Source organism: Cherax quadricarinatus, chromosome 32 (assembly GCF_038502225.1).
Source record: "Cherax quadricarinatus isolate ZL_2023a chromosome 32, ASM3850222v1, whole genome shotgun sequence".
NCBI lineage: Eukaryota > Metazoa > Arthropoda > Malacostraca > Decapoda > Parastacidae > Cherax > Cherax quadricarinatus.
In genome coordinates this window covers 26,288,740-26,312,966 of record NC_091323.1, presented here as the reverse complement: position 1 = coordinate 26,312,966, position 24,227 = coordinate 26,288,740, and the positions used below count along the sequence as shown (strand labels likewise).

The following is a 24,227-nucleotide window of genomic DNA, read 5'->3' as shown; positions in this document are numbered from 1 at the left end:
CCAGCGATATTCCAGTAATGATAAATTATGTAGAACAGGACGATAATAAACTGTGCACTATTAGGGTCACAAGTGACATGGTCCTTAGGCAAATAGATAAATTAAAACCTAACAAATCCCCAGGCCCTGATGAACTGTATGCAAGGGTTCTAAAGGAATGTAAAGAGGAGCTTAGCACACCTTTGGCTAATCTTTTCAACATATCACTACAAACTGGCATGGTGCCAGATAAGTGGAAAATGGCAAATGTGATACCTATTTTCAAAACAGGTGACAGGTCCTTAGCTTCGAACTATAGACCAATAAGCCTAACCTCCATAGTGGGAAAATTTATGGAATCAATAATTGCCGAGGCAGTTCGTAGCCACCTTGAAAAGCATAAATTAATCAACGAATCTCAGCATGGTTTTACAAAGGGGCGTTCCTGCCTTACGAATTTATTAACTTTTTTCACTAAGGTATTTGAGGAGGTAGATCATGGTAATGAATATGATATTGTGTATATGGACTTCAGTAAGGCTTTTGACAGGGTCCCACATCAGAGACTATTGAGGAAAATTAAAGCACATGGAATAGGAGGAGAAATTTTTTCCTGGATAGAGGCATGGTTGACAAATAGGCAGCAGAGAGTTTGCATAAATGGGGAGAAATCAGAGTGGGGAAGTGTCACGAGCGGTGTTCCACAGGGGTCAGTGTTGGGCCCCCTGCTGTTCACAATCTACATAAACGACATAGATGAGGGCATAAAGAGCGACATCGGCAAGTTTGCCGATGACACCAAAATAGGCCGTCGAATTCATTCTGACGAGGACATTCGAGCACTCCAGGAAGATTTGAATAGACTGATGCAGTGGTCGGAGAAGTGGCAGATGCAGTTTAATATAGACAAATGCAAAGTTCTAAATGTTGGACAGGACAATAACCATGCCACATATAAACTAAATAATGTAGATCTTAATATTACGGATTGCGAAAAAGATTTAGGAGTTCTGGTTAGCAGTAATCTGAAACCAAGACAACAGTGCATAAGTGTTCGCAATAAAGCTAATAGAATCCTTGGCTTCATATCAAGAAGCATAAATAATAGGAGTCCTCAGGTTGTTCTTCAACTCTATACATCCTTGGTTAGGCCTCATTTAGATTATGCTGCACAGTTTTGGTCACCTTATTACAGAATGGATATAAATTCTCTGGAAAATGTACAAAGGAGGATGACAAAGTTGATCCCATGTATCAGAAACCTTCCCTATGAGGATAGACTAAGGGCCCTGAATCTGCACTCTCTAGAAAGACGTAGAATTAGGGGGGATATGATTGAGGTGTATAAATGGAAGACAGGAATAAATAAAGGGGATGTAAATAGTGTGCTGAAAATATCTAGCCTAGACAGGACTCGCAGCAATGGTTTTAAGTTGGAAAAATTCAGATTCAGGAAGGATATAGGTAAGTACTGGTTTGGTAATAGAGTTGTGGATGAGTGGAACAAACTCCCAAGTACCGTTATAGAGGCCAGAACGTTGTGTAGCTTTAAAAATAGGTTGGATAAATACATGAGTGGATGTGGGTGGGTGTGAGTTAGACCTGATAGCTTGTGCTACCAGGTCGGTTGCCGTGTTCCTCCCTTAAGTCAATGTGACCTGACCTGACTAGGTTGGGTGCATTGGCTTAAGCCGGTAGGAGACTTGGACCTGCCTCGCATGGGCCAGTAGGCCTTCTGCAGTGTTCCTTCGTTCTTATGTTCTTATGTTCTTATTAGAACAAGAAATCATGTCAGTGTATAAAATCAAAGAGACTACTATGACAAAAAGCAGTTATTGAGACAGATGATACTTGAAGAAACATTCAAAGTACTTCCTTATCCCTAGAGCTTCTGCTTCCAGGTCCCTCAATTGCTTCTGATGTTCCTTCTCAAAGTGATGTCACTGATGATGTAGCCTCTCCCTCAAGTTTCTCAGACCTGGCATAGTTGTAGTGTCTGGACCTGCTTTAATCTTCTATTTGTATGCAGTGATCATGTTTGTTTTAGTACTGTATTGTATTTAGACTTGAGTCCCATTTCCAAGCTGTCCCATTTTATAGACACAAATAAATACACGTGTATATGTACAAATATTCCAAAATTTGAAATCCAAAACACTTCCGGTTCCAAGCATTTCAGATAAAGAATTCTGTACTGTGCTTCCAAAACAAAAATATTAGTATAGTATATTATTTCCATTGAAGGATTGCATTTTTTCAATCTTTAAAAGAACTTTTACTACCATTTATTTATTTATTTATTTATTAATTTGAACATGATACAGTGAAGTACAAAGGAATACAGTTATTACAGTGCAACATGCCAAAGCCCCTTGTATGCAGAGCATTATGGGCAGGCTTAAAATTAACCTAAGATTAACTAAGCAGTGATATATTCAGTGGTAAAAACATTGTAAACAGATAACAATTTAGCACAAATGAGTATTACAAAGACAGGTCATATGGTCATTTACTGTGTTGCTGTGCATTCAGTAGAATGGAGTATTCTGTTAGGTAATGTAATTAAAAAATAAAGTTTGATTGGGTCACATGTTAGACATTTGTGAGATACAATAATGAGAAACATTTATGAGATACAGTTTATGAGATATAATTATTCAGTATTTATTTACTTGTGGGTGAGTAAGTGATTTTTGAGAAGAGACTTGAATTTATAAACAGTGTTTCTTTTATATTCACAGGTAATGAATTCCAGATTTTAGGGCCTTTTATGTGCATTGAGTTTTTGCATTGCGTGAGATGGACACAAGGAACATGCCTTGTGTTATGGTCATGTGTTCTGTTGAGGTTGGTAAGGAGACGTTTGAGGGGAGGGTCTATATCAGAGTTAAGTGCTCTATGAATGTAGTAGGTGCAGTAATAAGTATGGATGTTTTGTATGGTGAGTAGGTTTAGAGTTTTGAATATTGGTGGAGTGTGCTGCCTGTAGTGGGAATTTGTTATCATTCTTACTGTAGTGTCTTTGAAGAAAACCAAGACATGTTTTGAGCATTCTTATAATTAATGTATTCTTTCATTTTTAAAACATCAATGAAAAGAAATGCATATTACCTCAGACCTCTTTTGCTATTATTGGGAAATAATTATGATAATTTGATTATTTATGGAGTGATTTATGAGTGAAGCTCAATGAAATTTCATTAATAACATCAACAAACACATATAAAATCATTCCCAAATGCTTCAGACACACTATTCACATGCATTATCATAACGTAGCATTTTCGAGTAGGACAAATGGTGATGTGATATATGTAATTTGTTTCTGAGATAAAAAGTTTGTTTTTCGTTTCAGAGCTTGGCTGTATATTAAGCTCTTTATTGTGATGGGTATTGTGTGGATAGCTGAGGCTATCTCAAGTGTACAACACAGGAATACTTGCACCTTCTGGTATGTTTAAATCATATTTTGTTTTTTACTCTAACTCTCAAATAATTTTTTTTAACACTAGCTGTCTCACTGAAGCAGGGTGACCCAAAAATGAAGCACTTTCACCATCATTCACATTATCACTGTCTTGACAGAGGCACACAGATATAACAGTTTAGAGGTCATTCTAAACAGCAGATATCCCAAACCATAAGTTGGCCTGTGATACTCCAATATTGAAACTATGTATAGTGCCAAAACAAAAGCATTCACATTGCTAAACTCACAAACTAGTATTTAGTCACTTAGCCATAATACCAACTTACCTCATAATTTTGTAATACAGTGGACCCCCGGTTAACGATATTTTTTCATTCCAGAAGTATGTTCAGGTGCCAGTACTGACCGAATTTGTTCCCATAAGGAATATTGTGAAGTAGGTTAGTCCATTTCAGACCCCCAAACATACACGTACAAACGCACTTACATAAATACACTTACATAATTGGTCGCATTGGGAGGTGATCGTTAAGTGGGGGTCCACTGTATTTTAAACTTAAGATTTAATCTAAGTCTGCCCGAAATGCCTAGCCATGCTAGGTGTTCTAGTGGTACACTCTGTAATTATTATTTTACTACATGTAAACCACACAATAACCAAATTCTGTAAACTCAGCATTGTAATCCTTATAGAGAATAAACTTTGAATTTGAATTTAGAGTGCAGGCACTGTACTTCCCACCTCCAGGACTTGAGTCCATCTAACCAGTTTCCTCTAGATCCCTTCAAAGAATGTTACCCTGCTCACACTTCAACAGCTCGTCAAGTCCCAAAAACCATTTGTCTCCACTCCTATCTAACACACATTTGCCTGCTGTATGTCCAAGCTTCTTGCACACAAAATGTTTTATACCCTCTCCCTCTATCCTTTCCTAGGATGATCCCTACCCTGCCTTCTCTACACTTTAGATTTATACACCCTCCAATTCATTTTATTTGGCTCCATCCTCTCTGAATAACCAAACCACCTCAGCAACCCCTCCTCGGCCCTCTGAATAATACTTTTAGTAACTCTGCACCTCCTCCTAATTACCACACTACGAATTCTCTGCTTAATATTTAAACCACACATTGCCATTAGACACGACTTCTCCACTGCAGCATTTATAGCCCATGCTTCACATCCATATAAGAGTGTTGGTACCACTATACTCTCATACATTCCCTCTTTTGCCTCCATGGATAATGTTCTTTATCTCCACAGATACCTCATTACACCACCCACCTTTTTTCCTTCGATAATTCTATGGTTTACCTCATCCTTTGTATACTCATCCACCGACTTGTCCACTCTCAAATATCTAAACACATTCACTTCTTCCACATTCCCTCCCTCCAATATTGTATTCAATTTTTGCTTACCTAACTCATTTGATACCCTCATCATTTCACTCTTGTCTATGTTCACTTTCAACTTCCTTCCTTCACACGACCTCCCAAAGGTCTGTCAACCTTTGCAACTTGTCTTCAGAATCTCCCAAAAGCACAGTATTATCAGCAAAAAGTAACTGTGTCAACTCCCATTTTGTATTTGATTCTTAATTTTTTTTTTACACAGCTGTGTCTGTGCTTGCATGAGTGTTATCACTATATGTCCTCACTTCTTTTATATATATAGAGGTGCAAGTTTAAAAATTTTCAGCTTTAGATATCAGAAAGCCATTTAATAGTCATCTGATTTCTTTACATTAATCAGTTGTTCTTACTGGATAATATTCATTTTATTAATTTATTAAGTGAGTGTACAATGCAATGGAATTCTACTGTGCCCTGTTAACATTTTTCTTAAATAATGAGATTGATTTTTCCAGGAAGTTATGCCTTTACTTTCTTGTTAGTAACATGGACCTTACAGGAATTCAAAGCTTACTTTTATTAGTGTAGTACCATATATTGTATATGAATTCAAAACAATCTACTTTTAGGATAGTACCATGTACTCTGTTCGGTAAAAGGACACAAGTGCAACTAATGTGACATTTTATTGCGACAACGTTGCTCTTTCCAGGAGCTTTGTCAAGCTGTAATTATTTTTTTTTTATTATCACACTGGCCGATTCCCACCAAGGCAGGGTGGCCCGAAAAAGAAAAACTTTCACCATCATTCACTCCATCACTGTCTTGCCAGAAGGGTGCTTTACACTACAGTTTTTAAACTGCAACATTAACACCCCTCCTTCAGAGTGCAGGCACTGTACTTCCCATCTCCAGGACTCAAGTCCGGCCTGCCAGTTTCCCTGAACCCCTTCATAAATGTTACTTTGCTCACACTCCAACAGCATGTCAAGTATTAAAAACCATTTGTCTCCATTCACTCCTATCAAACACACTCACGCATGCCTGCTGGAAGTCCAAGCCCCTCGCACACAAAACCTCCTTTACCCCCTCCCTCCAACCTTTCCTAGGCCGACCCCTACCCCGCCTTCCTTCCACTTCAGACTGATACACTCTTGAAGTCACTCTGTTTCACTCCATTCTCTCTACATGTCCGACCACCTCAACAACCCTTCCTCAGCCCTCTGGACAACAGTTTTGGTAATCCCACACCTCCTCCTAACTTCCAAACTACGAATTCTCTGCATTATATTCACACCACACATTGCCCTCAGACATGACATCTCCACTGCCTCCAGCCTTCTCCTCGCTGCAACATTCATCACCCATGCTTCACACCCATATAAGAGCGTTGGTAAAACTATACTCTCATACATTCCCCTCTTTGCCTCCAAGGACAAAGTTCTTTGTCTCCACAGACTCCTAAGTGCACCACTCACCCTTTTCCCCTCATCAATTCTATGATTCACCTCATCTTTCATAGACCCATCCGCTGACATGTCCACTCCCAAATATCTGAATACATTCACCTCCTCCATACTCTCTCCCTCCAATCTGATATCCAATCTTTCATCACCTAATCTTTTTGTTATCCTCATAACCTTACTCTTTCCTGTATTCACTTTTAATTTTCTTCTTTTGCACACCCTACCAAATTCATCCACCAATCTCTGCAACTTCTCTTCAGAATCTCCCAAGAGCACAGTGTCATCAACAAAGAGCAACTGTGACAACTCCCACTTTATGTGTGATTCTTTATCTTTTAACTCCACGCCTCTTGCCAAGACCCTCGCATTTACTTTTCTTACAACCCCATCTATAAATATATTAAACAACCACGGTGACATCACACATCCATGTCTAAGGCCTACTTTTACTGGGAAATAATTTCCCTCTTTCCTACATACTCTAACCCTGTAATGGTTTGATAAAATGTCACATTATTTGCACTTCTGCCCTTTTACCTAACATACTGTTGGTAATTCTACCAACGTTACTATACCATGTACTCTGCCTGAAGTCAAAGCAAGCTCTTGTTAGATTAGTGCCATGTACTTTACAGGAAATTAAAGTAAACTCTTGTTGAGGTACTGCTGTATTATACATGCAGCTGAAGCATTTTTTTTTTTTTTTTTTTTCAACAAGTCGGTCGTCTCCCACCGAGGCAGGGTGACCCAAAAAAAAGAAAGAAAATCCCCAAAAAGAAAATACTTTCATCATCATTCAACACTTTCACCACACACACACATTATCACTGCTTTTGCAGAGGTGCTCAGAATACAACAGTTTAGAAGCATATACGTATAGAGATACACAACATATCCCTCCAAACTGCCAATATCCCAAACCCCTCCTTTAAAGTGCAGGCATTGTACTTCCCATTTCCAGGACTCAAGTCCGACTATATGAAAATAACCGGTTTCCCTGAATCCCTTCACTAAATATTACCCTGCTCACACTCCAACAGATCGTCAGGTCCCAAGTATCATTCGTCTCCATTCACTCCTATCTAACACGCTCATGCACGCTTGCTGGAAGTCCAAGCCCCTCACCCACAAAACCTCCTTTACCCCCTCTTTCCAACCCTTTCGAGGACGACCCCTACCCCTCTTTCCTTCCCCTATAGATTTTTATGCTTTCCATGTCATTCTACTTTGATCCATTCTCTCTAAATGACCAAACCACCTCAACAACCCCTCTTCTGCCCTCTGACTAATGCTTTTATTAACTCCACACCTTCTCCTAATTTCCACACTCCGAATTTTCTGCATAATATTTACACCACACATTGCCCTTAGACAGGACATCTCCATATATGCTGAAGCATATAATACTCAATTTGGAGCATAAGTATCTTCCTTGCTTACTTCCCTCTCTTCTAATTGTTTTCTATGACTCACAGTCAGAATAGTCCACTTATTTTGTGTCTGCTTATTGGTTAAAATATTTCATCTACAATATTATTTTATGTTTTATAGGTGACATAGTGTATACATAAACTAATGCTATGTATATTATAAGAAAACATGTTTTATAATTCATCAGTGTCCTGTACTGTATGCACAAAATGATATGATCCTACATATATAGTGACATATTAACATAAGGGAAAAAGGGACAGTTGCCTCAGAGGGCCCCAAGTGGTAAGGGTCCCAGTGCTTCATTTTGTCTGGAAACAAAGTGTTATTCTTAATTTCAAATTGATTTATTATACATGTTTTGAGTGATTAATTATAAGCATGAACAGACTTTAGAGTATAAATATACTGCATATACAGTGTATGTGTTGTTCCAGGGCCCCAATGCTCTTCATCGGCCATTGATATTATAGTGGAGATTACTGTACTATACACTACTTTCTGGCAAATAAACTACAAAAATTTTTGAATTTTAATTGTAGTATGAATATAAGACAATAATAATGGTATAAGAAAAGAGTGTTAGTTAGTTAGCATTTATACTATGTGAAATACCTAAACCAAAATTTTTAGCTTTTGTTTTCTATGTACATATAGTTATGTGTGATTTCCAGAGATGTTGAAACTAATGTGCTAATTTTAATCATGAGCTTGAATTTTTTGTTTTACAGTTTTATTAAAGAAATTTAAAACCACTTGAAGGTAATGTACTATTATTTGTTGTTTTTTAATTCACTCAGAATTTATTTGATATATAAGTTTGTACAGGTACTCAGCACGTGAATTTAATTTTGCAGGGTTTTAGCTGATATAATCAATGGGCTTCAGGGAGTCTTCATCTTTATTGTGACTGTTTGCAGCAAGGACAACATAAAGAAGGTGAGCAAATAAGATACACTATTTATACATTATTTTAATTCATTAATGTTTGATGCAAAACATATAGTATACTACTATGGAAGACATGAAGCTCATTGCTTATCAGGCTGTGTCTGCCTGGTAAGTCTCAAAGGTGCTTAGATAATTGAGTGAGCACATGTAGGTACCAGTTGCCATTTGCTGATGACACTGCTTATGGGAGATTCAGGAGAACAGTTGCAAAGGTTGATGGATGAATTTGAGAGAGCATATAAAGGAAGGAAATTAAAAGGGAATATAGGAAAGAGCTAGATGATGAGGGTAGCAAATGAGTTGGCAGTGAAAGAATGAATAACAGATTGGAAAGAGGGAGTATGATAGAGGTGAATGTGTTCTGATATTTGGGAGTGGATTTGTCAGTGGATGGGTATATGAAAGACTAGGTAAAAAATAGAATTGATGAAGGTAAAAAGGTTGATGATGCATTGTGACATCTGTGGAAACAAAACATTATGCATGGAGGCAGAGGAATATATGAGAGTATAGTGGTACCAACACTCTTATACAGGTGTGAAGCATGGGCTGTAAATGTTGCAGTGAGGAGGCTGGAGGTAGTGGAGATGTTGTGTCTGACACCAGTGTGTGAAGTAAATATTATGCAGAGAATTTGTAGCTTAGAGATTAGGAGGAGGTATGGTGTTGCTAAAGGTATTATTCAAAGGACTGTGAAGGGTTTGTTGAGGTGGTTTGGAAATTTAAAGAGGATGAAACACAATAGAATGACTTGGATGGTGTATAAATCTGTAGTGGAGGGAAGGTGGAGAAAGAGTTGTCCTAAGAAAAGTGGGAGGGAGAGGGTCAAGGAGGCTTTGTGTGCAAGGGGCTTGGAAATCCAGGAGACGCATGTGAATATGTTAGATAGGAGTGAGTGGAATCAAATAGTTTTTGGGACTTGATGAGCTGTTGGAGTGTGAACAAGGTAACATTTTGTGAAGGATTCAGGGAAACCAGGTAGCCAGACTTGGGTCCTGGAGGTGAGAAGTGTCTGTATTCTGAAGGAGAGGTGGGGATATTTTGCATTTTGAAGGGGCATTTGAACTGTGGTATTAGCGTGCCTCTGGCAAAGCAAGTGAATGATGGTGAAAAGTGTTAGTTTTTCAGGTCACCCTACCTTGGTGGGAGATAGCCAGTGTGTTAAAAAAAATAATAGAGAAGAGTGAGTATATACTGTATCAGACAAGAGTTCACACTGATAGACTATTATCCTACAATTATCTTTTGTGACTCAAAATTTATTAATGAGTATCCTGGCCCAAATGTTTTTTCATTATACAGTGGAACCTCAAAAATCGAACTGCTCCCAACACGACCAATTATGTATTATGTAAATGTATTTTTGTAAGTGCTTTTATAAGTGTATTTTTGAGGGTCTGAAATGGGCTAATCTAATTTACATTATTCCTGATGGGAATAAATTAATTCGGTAAAGGCACTCGAACAGCCTTCTGGACCGAAGAAAGTTTGATATTTGAGGTTCCATTGTATCTTAGTCTGTGTACACTTCTTGTATTATATTGTACCTTTCTCCACTGTGTAGCTTATTGTGTGCAATTTCCAGTGACTCATTGAGAATGTTCATTAATGTATCAGACAAATAGTAGAAATGCAACATTTATTTATAACTACTACACTGGAACAGGTATAAAAAAAGCTAGTAACACATTTAAGGTTAGACGTTATACAGCAGGTTAAGTTCCATGCTCCTACTGTAAAGCAAAAATTGCTGTAAAGTGAATCATAGCCTTTTTTTTCACTTTCAAATACATATAAAAACCTGATAACGTGTTTACACTATCATATATTAAGTGAACAATATAGCTAGGGCTAAAGAATGCATATACAGTACCCACATTACTTACATTAAAATATTTTCATCCTTAGCTTATAGAGAGTGGTGAATATATTTACTGTAAAAGGTCTGAATAAATGAAGAATGAGAATAAAAGAAAACTGCTGTATTAATGAAATACAGTGGACCCCCGGCTTACAAACAGCTTCCAACTCGAACAATTATGTAAGTGCTTCTGTAAGTGTATTTTTAGAGGTCTGAAACAGACTAATCTAATTTACAATATTCCTTATGGGAGCAAATTTGTTCGGTAACAGCACCCGAACAGCCTTCTGGAATGAATTAATATCGTAAGTCGGGGGTCCACTGTACTACTGTAAAACGAAGTGCTGTAAAGCAGGGCTCTCCTGTATGTCATATTAAACATAGACAAACCATATTTGACACTCTGTATCTCTAGGTAACCAGATTTTGATCTATTAAATCAAGGGTTTGCTGTTAAAATATAAGTTATTCAAAACTCATTCTGTACGTGTGTGGTGTAATTTCTGTCTTTACAGATACGAGATGCCTGGCGTCCTAGACTGCAGACTGTTCGGAAAACCGCTGTCTCTTTTAAAGGACGAACCTCCACAGGAAATGCAAATAGGCGAGGAACTGACCTCAGTCTAGCAGCATCAGAAAGTTCTAGAAAAACTTCCCTGACATCTCTTCCAAGAAAATTCTCCGTTGCATCTAGTGTCTTTCATCCTGCCTGCAGCAAGGCCAAACGGGCCACGACACTCAGTGATACATCTGAAACCTCCAGAAAATCTCCTAATCCCAGAAAGATCTCCATAGACTCTAATCCTGAAGTTATTCCAATGACAAACATTATGGAAATCTAATATTATATGGGCCTTGAGCTGTGATTTTAATGGATGAATATATGACTAGTTGAGCATTGTACACCCACCACTGCCATATGCCACTACTATGATAAGTATAGTTGGTACAACATTGTTATATGACTAGGAAGTTTCCCACTTTTGCTTTCTCCTTGAAGGAATTCATCATTTCAGTGGATATTCTTTTACGGTATGTAGTATCTAGGTTATATTAAGTATGTCTTCTAGGATTTTTTAAATGTCATGTCATGTTATCTGGATTTAAAGTTTATTACCTTCATGTAGAAAAAATCATAATGCCTGATAATGTTGGTAATGAAACCATGCTGAATATGGATACTGGAATTTTTCAGAAGATCCTAGATACTAGTTAATATGCAGGTACTGTATAGTTAATTAAGCAGACATGATGTCGCCCTTGTTTCTCAAAATCTGGGATGATTTGATGAAATTATATGACGGTGATATTGACTCTTATGTGCCATGGGTACTAAAGGTGTTAAATGAGTTAAATGTTTTTTAGTATTCTTTAAAATAGTGCAATAAACCAAATGGTGTGATATTTGAATTGGCACCATCCCAAAGAGTAGTTCAAATCCCAACACAGGTGTTTGGGATATTGAGATATTTGTTGTGACTTGGATATATGTTGATCCTGGAATTTGATGAAATAATCAAGACATTGGACTGTAAGCTCTTTGGAAAGTGAATATGGTTACACTGATGATGTGTATCTAGCAAACTAATGAGGAAGATTCTCCTGAAATACTTGGAGAGTTTTGGAATTCAAAATTTATTGCTGGAGAAATTCAGCAGGATGCCCATGCAACTTCTCCATTACATACCAATTTTTGTACCTTGGTGTAACATAGAATTGTAGTGGATAATATCTCTTATAATGCTTGAGAGTGTCTCCAGGAAAGGGAGTGCCATTGCTGGTGACAGAAACTAAACTCAGTGAATGGACAGCAGGTGTTAGGAGACTTGCCCATATGTTTGGCTTGTACATTATGCAATCTGGGTCCGTTTATTTATAAGCAGAATGCTTTACCATTTGAGTTCTTATATACAACACCACCATTTTATGATAGTACACCAGACGGAAAGTGGAAAGGGGGGGAATTTACCCTACTACCTTGAATCATTAATATGAGCTAAATAGTGTTGAAGAAACTAACAGTTACCAAAAGACAGACTAATTTATTTTATAAGTTCAGTGATGAGAGCACAGTACTAAGAATGATTCTGCAAAATAGCAAATAAAACTGTGCTTTTATTTCAAGGATAAACAGACAACATATTAGGTAGTAGGTTCTTAGACAGCAGTCAACCAGGGAGGTACTACCATCCTGCTAAGTGAGTGTAAAGTGAAAGCCTGTAATTGTTTTACATGATGGTAGGATTGCTAGTGTCTTATTTTTTGTCTCATAATCATGCAAGATTTCAGGTATGTCTTGCTACTTCTACTTACACTTAGGTCATACTACACATGCATGTACAAGCATATATATATATATATATACAAGCATATCTATGGAGGCAAAGAAGGGAATGTATGAAATTACAGTGGTGCCAACACTCTTATATGGGTGTGAAGCTTAGGTTGTAAATGCTGTAGCGAGGAGATGGTTGGATTCAGTGGAGATGTCCTGTCTAAGGGCAATGTGTGGTGTAAATATTATGCAGAAAATTTGGAGTGTGGAAATTAGGAGAAGGTGTAGAGTTAATAAAAGTATTAGTCAGAGGGCTGTAGAGGGGTTGTTGAGATGGTTTGGTCATTTAGAGAGAATGGATCAAAGTAGAATGACATGGAGAGCATATAAATCTGTAGGGGAAGGCAGGCGGGGTAGGGGTCGCCCTTGAAAAGGTTGGAGGGAGGGGGTAAAGGAGGTTTTGTGAGTGAGAGGCTTGGACTTCCAGCAAGCGTGTTTGATAGGAGTGAATGGAGAGGAATGGTATTTGGGACCTGACGAGCTGTTGGAGTGTGAGCAGGGTAATAGTTAGTGAAGGGATTCAGGGAAACCAGTTACTTTTATATAGCTGGACTTGAGTCTTGGAAATGGGAAGTACAATGCCTGCACTTTAAAGGAGGGGTTTGGGATGTTGGCAGTTTGGAGGGATATGTCGTGTATCTTTATATGTATATGCTTCTAAACTGTTGTGTTCTGAGCACCTCTGCAAAAACAGTGATTATGTGTGAGTGAGATGAAAGTGTTGAATGATGATGAAAGTATTTTCTTTCTGGGGATTTTCTTTCTTTTTGGGTCATCCTGCTTTGGTGGGAGACGGCTGACTTGTTAAAAAAAAAAAATATGTATATATACACAGCACTGTCCTGGAGGACAGTGCTAGTGTAGTCCTGGAGGACAGTACTGAGGGTGCTAGTGTAGTCCTGGAGGACAGTGCTCCTGAGGGTGCTAGTGCTGTCCTGGAGGAAAGTGTCCCAGAGGGTTCTGGTGATGTCCTGGAAGACAGTGCTCGTGAGGTTACTAGTGTTGTCCTGGAGGGCAGTTAAGACAATGCTACTCAGACCACAGAGGTTCAAAATAGAGATACAGCTGGAGATGGACCAAAAAGGGGATGATGCCTCAGGGAACAGTGTCGACACACTACCAGCAAAACCTGGTGGAAGCACTGATGTCCGTACAGGGGTGAAAGATAGGGAGGAAACAGGAAAAATAAATGCACCACCAGCAAATGCAGCTAAAATAAATCCTAGGAAACAGAATTACAATCTATGTAAATACTATGCCTTGGGTATCTGCAGGCATGGTATATATGGTAAAACAGGTGGGACATGCACCTTTGACCATCCCAAAAAATGCTGCACCCACATGACAACAGGAAAGTGCAGCTTCCCCTCCTGTAACGTATTCCACCCAGAAATGTGTCACTCATCAATCCATGAAAGAAAATGCTACAACGCATACTGCCAGGCACATCACATAAAGGGGGCTAGAAGACACAGAGGACCCAGACTATGGGAAACAAAAGAGGGGATCTATAACCTCTCCAGGGACAGAGGTTTTTTAGGGCTACAAAGGAAAAAAGACAAGAAATGGCAATAATCCTATACCAACTGAAAACACTTCTGGAGCAGAGGCACGGACATTGGCCTCTACTCCAGAGCAATAGATATTAGAGCCAGCGAATAAAACCTCCCCTAAATTCCACCAATATAATGACATTGCCTTTGCAAACATACAGGGTCTAAAGCCATCAAAAAACAACAAAATTCCTTACATCAAGGGACTGCTCACGGAGTCAAATACAATGTTTGCAGCTTTCACAGAGACCCACATAAAGGATCATTATGACAACGAAATATGGATACGTGGTTATAACCTATTCCGATGCGACAGACTAAACAGGCAACAAGAGGGGGGTTGGTCTGTACATCACAGAATCGCTCATTTGCACAGAACTACTGAACACCTCAAATGATGTGGTTGAAGTTTTGGCAGTAAAGATTGATAACCAAAACCTTGTCATTGTGTGGTATACAAGCCTCCAGATGCAACTTCCCAGAATTCCAGGAGCAGCTTGTGAAAACTGACTGCTATCTAGAAACATTCCCAACTCCTGCCCCAAATATCATACTACTAGGAGATTTCAACTTGAGACACCTAAAATGGAGGAGTATAGCAAACAATGTTTTAGCAGAGCTCACCCCAGGAGGCAGCTCAGATGAAAATTCACACACACACAAACTCTTAAATCTCTGCAATAAATTCACCTTAAACCTGCAAATACAGTACTAGAGTCTACAAGACTAGAAAATGCGCTGGACCTCATCTTCACTTACAATGATGATCTGATACGTAATATAACTCTATCAAAGACAGTGCACTCAGATCGCAACATAATAGAGGTACAGACATGTATGCACAGGGCATCTGACCAGCAAAATGTGAGCAGTCATGAAGGTCTCTTCACGAAATTCAGTTTCAATAACAAAAACATACAATGGGATCAAGTAAACCATGTCCTAAATGAAACAAGCTGGGAAGATATCCTAAACAACATGGATCCAAACATTTGCATTGAAAAAATGAATTCTGTGGTTCTTGAGATCTGCTCAAGACACATTCCATTAAGAAAAAGAAAGAAAAGATGTAAACTAGAAAGAGAGAGATGCTTCCTAAACAGATGAAGGCAAAGAGTCACAGAGCTGCTGAGTGGGACCAATATATCGGAAATGCGAAGGGAGGCACTAGCCAATGAAGTTGCAAATATTGAACTTAGGCTGAAGGAATCTTACAGGAGACAAGACTCACAGGAAGAATTAAAAGCCATAAAGGAAATTGAAAAAAAAAACAAAATACTTCTTCTCTTATGTGAAATCTAAGGAAAAAACAACATCCAGTATTGGGTCCCTGCTTAGGTGGGATGGGACGGGACATACACAGATGACAGCCAAGAAATGAGTGAGATACTAAAGTCCCAATATGACTCAGTGTTCAGCGAGCCACTGCCCAGACTAAGGGTCGACAACGCAAATGAATTCTTTATGAACGAAGCCCAAAATTTAGACATCCCAAAACTAATGACATGCCCATGCACTCTGCCCCAGGCCCAGACTCATGGAACTCTGTGTTCATCAAGAACTGCAAGAAGCCCCTATCGCGTGACTTCAGCATTTTATGGAGAGGGAGTGTGGACACAGGGGTCATCCCACACACACTAAAAACAAGAGACATAGCCCCACTCCACAAAGGTGGCAGTAAAGCAATTGCAAAGAACTTCAGACCGTTAACACTAACATCCCATATCATAAAAATCTTTGAGAGGGTTCTAAGAAGCAAGATCGCCAACCACTTAGATACCCATCAATTACACAACCCAGGGCAACACGAGTTTAGAGCAGGTCGCTCCTGCCTGTCCCAGCTACTGGACTACTATGACAAGGTGCTGGATGCTGTAGAGGATAATCAAAATACAGATGTACATGTAGTACATACAGACTTTGCAAAAGCTTTCGACAAGTGTGACCATGGTGTATTAGCACACAAAATGCATGATAAAGGAATACTGGGAAAAGTTGGTAGATGGATCTACAACTTCCTGACAAATAGAACACAAAGAGCAATAGTAAACAGAGTAAAGTCCCAGGCAGCCATGATAAAAAGCTCTGTTCCACAAGGCACAGTACTCGCTCCCATTCTATTCCTCATCCTCATTTCTGACATAGAGATATAAGTCATAGCTCAGTGTCTTCCTTTGCGGACGACGCACGGGTTACCATGGCAGTGACCTCCATCAAAGACACTGAGACTCCAAGCGGACATCAACCAAATCTTTGAATGGGCCACTCAGAACAACATGAAGTTCAACGAGGAGAAATTTCAACTACTCATATATGGGAAACTCGAGGAAATTAAAAATGTGTCAGGGTATACGACAAATTCTAACCATACAATGGAGTGGAAAAGTAATGTGAAGGACCTGGGGGTGATAATGTCAGAGGACCTCACTTTCAAAGACCACAACAATGCATCTACCTCATCTGCTAGGAAAATGGTAGGATGGATAATGAGAACCTTCAAAACTAGGGATGCCAAGCCCATGATGATTCTCTTCAAATCGCTTGTGCTCTCTAGACTGGAAGACTGCTGTACACCACCGGCCCCCTTCAAGGCTGGCGCATTGCATACCTGGAGAGTGTACAAAGAACTTTCACGGCACGATAAGGCACCTAAATTACTGGGAACAGTTGAAGGTCCTTGATCTGTATTCCCTGGAATGCAGGCGAGAGAGATACATGATAATATACACTTGGAAGGTCCTGGAGGAATTGGTACCAAACCTGCACACACTCCCTACGAAAGCAAAAGACTCGGCAGGAGATGCAGGATTCTCCCAATGAAAAGCAGGGGTGCAACAAGTACATTGAGAGACAACACAATAAGTGTCCGGGGTCCAAGACTGTTCAGCTGCCTCACAGCCTACATAAGGGGGATTACCAATAGACCCCTGGCTGTCTTTAAGAAGGCACTTGACAGGCACCTAAAGTCAGTACCTGACCAACTATGCTGTGGGTCGTACGTCAGCTTGCATGCAGCCAGTAGTAACAGCCTGGTTGATCAGACCCTGAGCCATCGTGAGGCTTGGTCTCAGACTAAGCTGCGGGGGCGTTGACCCCCGAAACCCTCTCCAGGTAAACCCCTCTGGGTTTTCTTCTATTTTCTTACTAGTTCTTGTTCTTGTTTATTTCCTCTTGTCTCCATAGGGAAGTGGAACAGAATTCTTCCTCCGTAAGCCATGCGTGTTGTAAGAGACGACTAAAATGCTGGGAGCAAGGGGCTGGTAACCCCTTCTCCTGTATACATTAGAGTTAAAAAGAAAAACTTTTCTTTTTCTTTTTGGGCCACTCTGCTTTGGTGGGATATAAAAGAAACAGACAACGGTTAAAAGTAAAGAAAATGCTGAATTACACAGTGGTGACTGAAATCCTTACTCAACCTTGAACCATGAACGATTATGATTGTTAAACCAGTATATGTACAGTACTTAATTTATTCAGAATAAATGGAAATGTTTAATGTAAATATAAAATATGAATTGAAACCTGCTTTATGCATAGCTATAGTGTTGTTTTTAGCTCTATATACTGTACAAATAGTTTTTTATTAAATCTTGAGTTAGTACATAATAAGCAATTTATTTTATTACCGGAACCATGCTCTTGTAGATGAAGATCTGTTGGTGAAAGTTTATGCCCCTACACATGTACACCTTTGATGAATTTAATATGGGTTACATAATACTGGTTAATTAAGCCTGCTGCAGCAGAAGCATTAGTCACCTAATTTATGGTAAGTTGGTGTACATTTACATATCCAGTTGAAGGAAGGATGAAAGGTGGGTGAGCTGTATGTCTACTGACAGTGTCTGGGATCAAATTTGGGCTTGCACACCAGCAATCAGTAACATTACCCTACTTGGGTACTGTTCACAATACTATATATATAAATGTTTTTTATTTATTATGATATGTAATAATAGAATAAGATACTATGATCCCTTCTTCTTTTTCTTTCAACAAACCGACAATATCCCACCAAAGCAGGGTGGCCCAAAAAGAAAAACAGAAGTTTCTTTTTTTTTTTTTTTAACTTTAGTAATGTAAACAGGAGAAGGGGTTACTAGCCCCTTGCTGGCGACATTTTAGCTACCTCTTACGACACACATGGCTTACGGAGGAAGAATAGGGGGATAAGTCTGTTGAGTATACCTGGTAAAGTGTATAGTAAAGTTATTATTGAAAGAGTTAAGAGTAAGATGGAAAATAGGATAGCAGATGAACAAGGAGGCTTTAGGAAAGGTAGGGGGTGTGTGGACCAGGTGTTTACAGTGAAACATATAAGTGAACAGTATTTAGATAAGGCTAAAGAGGTCTTTGTGGCATTTATGGATTTGGAAAAGGCGTGTGACAGGGTGGATAGGGGGGGCAATGTGGCAGATGTTGCAGGTGCATGGTGTAGGAGGTAGGTTACTGAAAGCAGTGAAGAGTTTTTATGAGGATAGTGAGGCTCAAGTTAGAGTATGTAGGAAAGAGGGAAATTATTTCCCAGTAAAAGTAGGCCTTAGACAAGGATGTGTGATGTCACCGTGGTTGTTTAATATATTTATAGATGGGGTTGTAAGAGAAGTAAATGCGAGGGTCTTGGCAAGAGGCGTGGAGTTAAAAGATAAAGAATCATACATAAAGTGGGAGTTGTCACAGTTGCTCTTTGCTGATGACACTGTGCTCTTGGGAGATTCTGAAGAGAAGTTGCAGAGATTGGTGGATGAATTTGGTAGGGTATGCAAAAGAAGAAAATTAAAAGTGAATACAGGAAAGAGTAAGGTTATGAGGATAACAAAAAGATTAGGTGATGAAAGATTGGATATCAGATTGGGGGGAGAGAGTATGGAGGAGGTGAATGTATTCAGATATTTGGGAGTGGACGTGTCAGCGGATGGGTCTATGAAAGATGAGGTGAATCATAGAATTGATGAGGGGAAAAGGGTGAGTGGTGCACTTAGGAGTCTGTGGAGACAAAGAACTTTGTCCTTGGAGGCAAAGAGGGGAATGTATGAGAGTATAGTTTTACCAATGCTCTTATATGGGTGTGAAGCATGGGTGATGAATGTTGCAGTGAGGAGAAGGCTGGAGGAAGTGGAGATGTCATGTCTGAGGGCAATGTGTGGTGTGAATATAATGCAGAGAATTCGTAGTTTGGAAGTTAGGAGGAGGTGCGGGATTACCAAAACTGTTGTCCAGAGGGCTGATGAAGGGTTGTTGAGGTGGTTCGGACATGTAGAGAGAATGGAGCGAAACAGAATGACTTCAAGAGTGTATCAGTCTGTAGCGGAAGGAAGGCGGGGTAGGGGTCGGCCTAGGAAAGGTTGGAGGGAGGGGGTAAAGGAGGTTTTGTGTGCGAGGGGTTTGGACTTCCAGCAGGCATGCGTGAGCGTGTTTGATAGGAGTGAATAGAGACAAATGGTTTTTAATACTTGACGTGCTGTTGGAGTGTGAGCAAAGTAACATTTATGAAGGGGTTCAGGGAAACCGGCAGGCCGGACTTGAGTCCTGGAGTTGGGAAGTACAGTGGACCCCCGGTTAACGATATTTTTTCACTCCATAAGTATGTTCAGGTGCCAGTACTGACCGAATTTATTCCCATAAGGAATATTGTGAAGTAGATTAGTCCATTTCAGACCCCCAAACATACACGTACAAACGCACTTACATAAATACACTTACATAATTGGTCGCATTCGGAGGTAATCGTTATGCGGGGGTCCACTGTACAGTGCCTGCACTCTGAAGGAGGGGTGTTAATGTTGCAGTTTAAAAACTGTAGTGTAAAGCACCCTTCTGGCAAGACAGTGATGGAGTGAATGATGGTGAAAGTTTTTCTTTTTCGGGCCACCCTGCCTTGGTGGGAATCGGCCAGTGTGATAATAAAATAATAATAAAAATAAGAGGAAATAAACCAGAACAAGAACTAGTAAGAAAATAGAAGAAAACACAGAGGGGTGTGTACATATATACTTGTACAAAGATTTAGCCAGACTGGGAAATACAATGCCTGCACTTTAAAGGAGGGGTCTGGGATATTGACAGTTTGGGGACACTTCTGGGCTGTCGTATCTGAGTGCCTCTGCAATAGCAGTGATTATGTGTGGGTGAGGTGAAAGTGTTGAGTGATGATGAAAGTATTTTCTTTTTGGGGATTTTCTTTCTTTTAGGTCGCCCTGCCTAGGTGGGAGATGGCCAACTTGCTGAAAAAAAATATGTATGTGTAGTGTGACCTAAGTGTAAGTAGAAGTAGCAAGATGTACCCGAAATTTTGTATATTTATGAGACAGAAAAAAAACATCAACAATCATACCATCATGTAAAACAATTACACTCACTTGGCAGGAATGATCCTTTCAATGTTACATTTTAATATGTAATCATATCTGCTGTTTTTAAGATGCAATGTCTGTAACATTACTGAAGTATACTGTTTAAGGTAAAACTATTTTAGTAATGTTTAGTGACAACTTATTAGTTATATTCAATGTAAATAATTGTAGTTAAGTTAATTAGTTGTCCAACAAGGATGTATTTTTTAGCTTTTAATTCACCAGGTTCGTCTTAAGGGCTGGTTCCCAACCTCGGGTCTCCACCTAAATGAAGGTTGTAAGATTTCCTAAGTATGGTCTTGGAGGCTTTTGAAATTACAATACTTTTGCATGCAACTACATGTATACAAAAAATACTTTTGGAAAATTATTAAAGCCTCTTTTAAAGTCATCCTCGGCAATGGCCTTCCCGTCTGTGGACAGCAGAGTGCCATAAAGTTTGAATTGATGTAGCTTTTTGACAATGTCAAATGCAAATAGACAGCATGTCACAGGAAGTTCTAAAACAAGTTGTCCATGAGCTGAAGCAGACAGAAATTTTTTATTCAGATTAAAGAATCTGTGGATATCAAGGACATAAGTAAGCTCATGGTGTTTGTATGAGACAAAACATGATGACATTTTTTTTTTTTTTTTTTTTTTTTTTTTTTTTTTTTTTTTGTGTGTGTGAAAGCCACTTTAGATAACACAACTGGTTAAGACACTTAATTTTTTTTACATTGCAAGACCTTGACTGGATGAATTGCTGTTCTTTGTGTTCTGACTAATCCACCCATGATGGGAAGTTGAGTAGGCTTTTGTACACAAGTGCAAGCAGTCAATCCTGATGTTACCATCATTCATTGATTCTTGTATTGAGGAAACCTGGTTACTAAGGCTCATCAAAATGCTGACTTGGTTTTTGAGGATGCTACAGTGTTCAAATTTAGCACATTTCATCAAGTGAAATGTGTTGAATTCTTGATTTTTCATGTTGTCTAAAGAAATGTGATTAGAGTACCTTCATTTGCAAATATTACTCACAAATCTCTTGGCTTTCTTAGGGAAAAATTCTTTCAAAAGTTATATTGCTGTGACTTGAAATTACAGTTTTTATGAAAAAGAAAAATCACTCTTTATCATTTCAAGAATGATGCCTGACTGACAAAGCTGGCTACTAAGTAATATTTTTCAGTACTTTAATGCATTGAACACTGAAATACAGTTTTGAAATTTAACCAAGGTTGATATTAATGAAAATATCCCTTCATTTTAAAGAAAATTAGCTATTTTGACAGAAAAGATGTCAAAGGAATAAACTGTAGCCTTTTTGTTGGCTAAATAAATTTATTGAAGATGCTGTCCTAAGTATCAGTCATAAACCTGGGAATGATGATGAATTCCAAGAAGTACTTGGCCTTCACCCCCCGATGCTGGGTCACCTTATCGTGGTGGAGGGGTTTGAGCGGCTAGAGTCCCTGACTAAGAACCCAGCAACCATGTTTTTGGGCCTAAATTGAAGGAAAATTTTCCTTTTTATCTGCATTTGCTATGATTTGTAGCCTATAACTTGGAATAAATTATGAATAAACCTGAAGGGCTTCAGACTTATAATAATTAAGCATTATTAATTGTTAAATAATGATTAATGTGTTATAAAATTTTAATTATAATTTTTTAAGTAAACCGTACAGTGGTACCTCGAGTTACAAACTTAATTCATTCTAGAAGGCTGTTTGAGTGCCGATACTGAACGAATTTGTTCCCATAAGGAATAATGTAAATTAGATTAATCCATTTCAGACCCCCAAAAATACACTCACAAAAGCACTTACAAAAATACACTTACATAATTGTTCGAGTTGGGAGCTGTTCGAAACTTGTGGTACCACAGTATATAACCAATTATTGAAAATAAGTATCACAGTATTTTATAAACATGATGTGTCCAAAGGTCTTGTGGGTGGCTAGTTTCAAGTTACCAAAAATAAAAAGGTTTGGAACCATTGCCTTATCCTATACTTTAGCCTGGTGGCTAAAGCTCCCGCTTCACACACGGAGGGCCCGGGTTCGATTCCCGGCGGGTGGAAACATTTCGACACGTTTCCTTACACCTGTTGTCCTGTTCACCTAGCAGCAAATAGGTACCTGGGTGTTAGTCGACTGGTGTGGGTCGCATCCTGGGGGACAAGATTAAGGACCCCAATGGAAATAAGTTAGACAGTCCTCGATGACGCACTGACTTTCTTGGGTTATCCTGGGTGGCTAACCCTCCGGGGTTAAAAATCCGAACGAAATCTTATCTTATCTTAATCTGTATTGAGTATAAAAGAAGACTATTTAATTGTTTTTCCTGTTAGTATTTCGTAGTGAATGATGTCACAGAATCTCAAAGTACATGTATATCAGTATTTATAATGTTTATAATTCTGCTTTACCTGCAAGTTTTTTTCTTTTAGGTTAATAGCACTTGTACCCTGCATTTCTTAAAATAAAAAAAATAGTAGATGAGGTGCGTGGTTTTCATTCATAATCCTATGATCTGCCACAAGGATTTAATATTAACAAAATATTTTGCCACCAGGCTAAAAGTTATACAATAGATCACTAGTTATAATTATTCATTTTTGAGATATTTTTAGAGAGAATGGGGAAAAACAAGATGACTTGGGTGGTGTATAAATATGTATTGGAGGGAAGGTGGTGTAAGGGTTGCTCTAGAAAAGTTGGAGTTAGGGGGTTTACCTGGAGAGGGTTTCGGGGGTTAATGCCCCCATGGCCCGGTCTGAGACCAGGCCTCATGGTGGATCAGGGTTTGATTAACCAGGCTGTTACTGCTGGCCGCACACAAGCTGACATACGAACCACAGCTCAGTTGGTCAGGTACTGACTTTAGGTGCCTTTCCAGTGCCTTCTTGAAGACAACCAGGGGTCTATTGGTAATCCCCCTTATGTATGCTGGGAGGTAATTGAACAGTCTTGGGCCCCGGACACCTATTGTGTTGTCTCAGTGTGCTCGTGGTGCCCCTGCTTTTTACTGGGGAAATGTTGCATCTCTTGCCAAGTCTTTTGCTTTCATATGGAGTGATTTTCGTGTGCAGGTTTGGTACCAATCTTTCCAGGACCTTCCAAGTGTATATTATCATGCATCTCTCTCGTCTGCATTCGAGGGAATACAGATCAAGGACCTTCAACCATTCCCAGTAGTTTAGGTGCCTTATCACAATTATGTGTGCCATGAAAGCTCTTTGTACACTCTCCAGGTCTGCAATGTCGCCAGCCTTGAAGGGGGCTGTTAGTGTACAGCAGTATTCCAGCCTACAAAGCACAAGTGAATTGAAGAGAATCATCATGGTCTTGTCATCCCTAGTTTTGAAGGTTCTCATTATCCATCCTATCATTTTCCTAGTGGATGAGGTAGATACATTGTTGTGGTCTTTGAAGGCGAGATCCTCTAACATTATCACTCCTAGGTCCTTCACATTACTTTTCCGCTCTATTGTAGGTTAGAGTTTGTGGTATACCCTGACACA

At 39.1% G+C, this 24,227-nt stretch overlaps 1 protein-coding gene across 2 annotated transcripts in view; it reads left to right on the top strand.

The window, feature by feature from the left end:
- The window catches only part of LOC128690282 (probable G-protein coupled receptor Mth-like 4), a 67,184-nt gene extending 43,979 nt beyond the window's left edge, over positions 1 to 23,205 (top strand). For both annotated transcript variants that reach the window (XM_070090553.1, XM_070090552.1), the window contains 3 exons: positions 3,335 to 3,430; positions 8,520 to 8,601; positions 10,990 to 23,205. In XM_070090553.1, the coding sequence (XP_069946654.1) occupies positions 3,335 to 3,430; positions 8,520 to 8,601; positions 10,990 to 11,316 (505 nt within the window). In that variant the 3' untranslated portion in view covers positions 11,317 to 23,205. The remainder of the gene's footprint in view (positions 1 to 3,334; positions 3,431 to 8,519; positions 8,602 to 10,989) is intronic.
- The last annotated feature ends 1,022 nt before the right edge of the window (positions 23,206 to 24,227 follow it).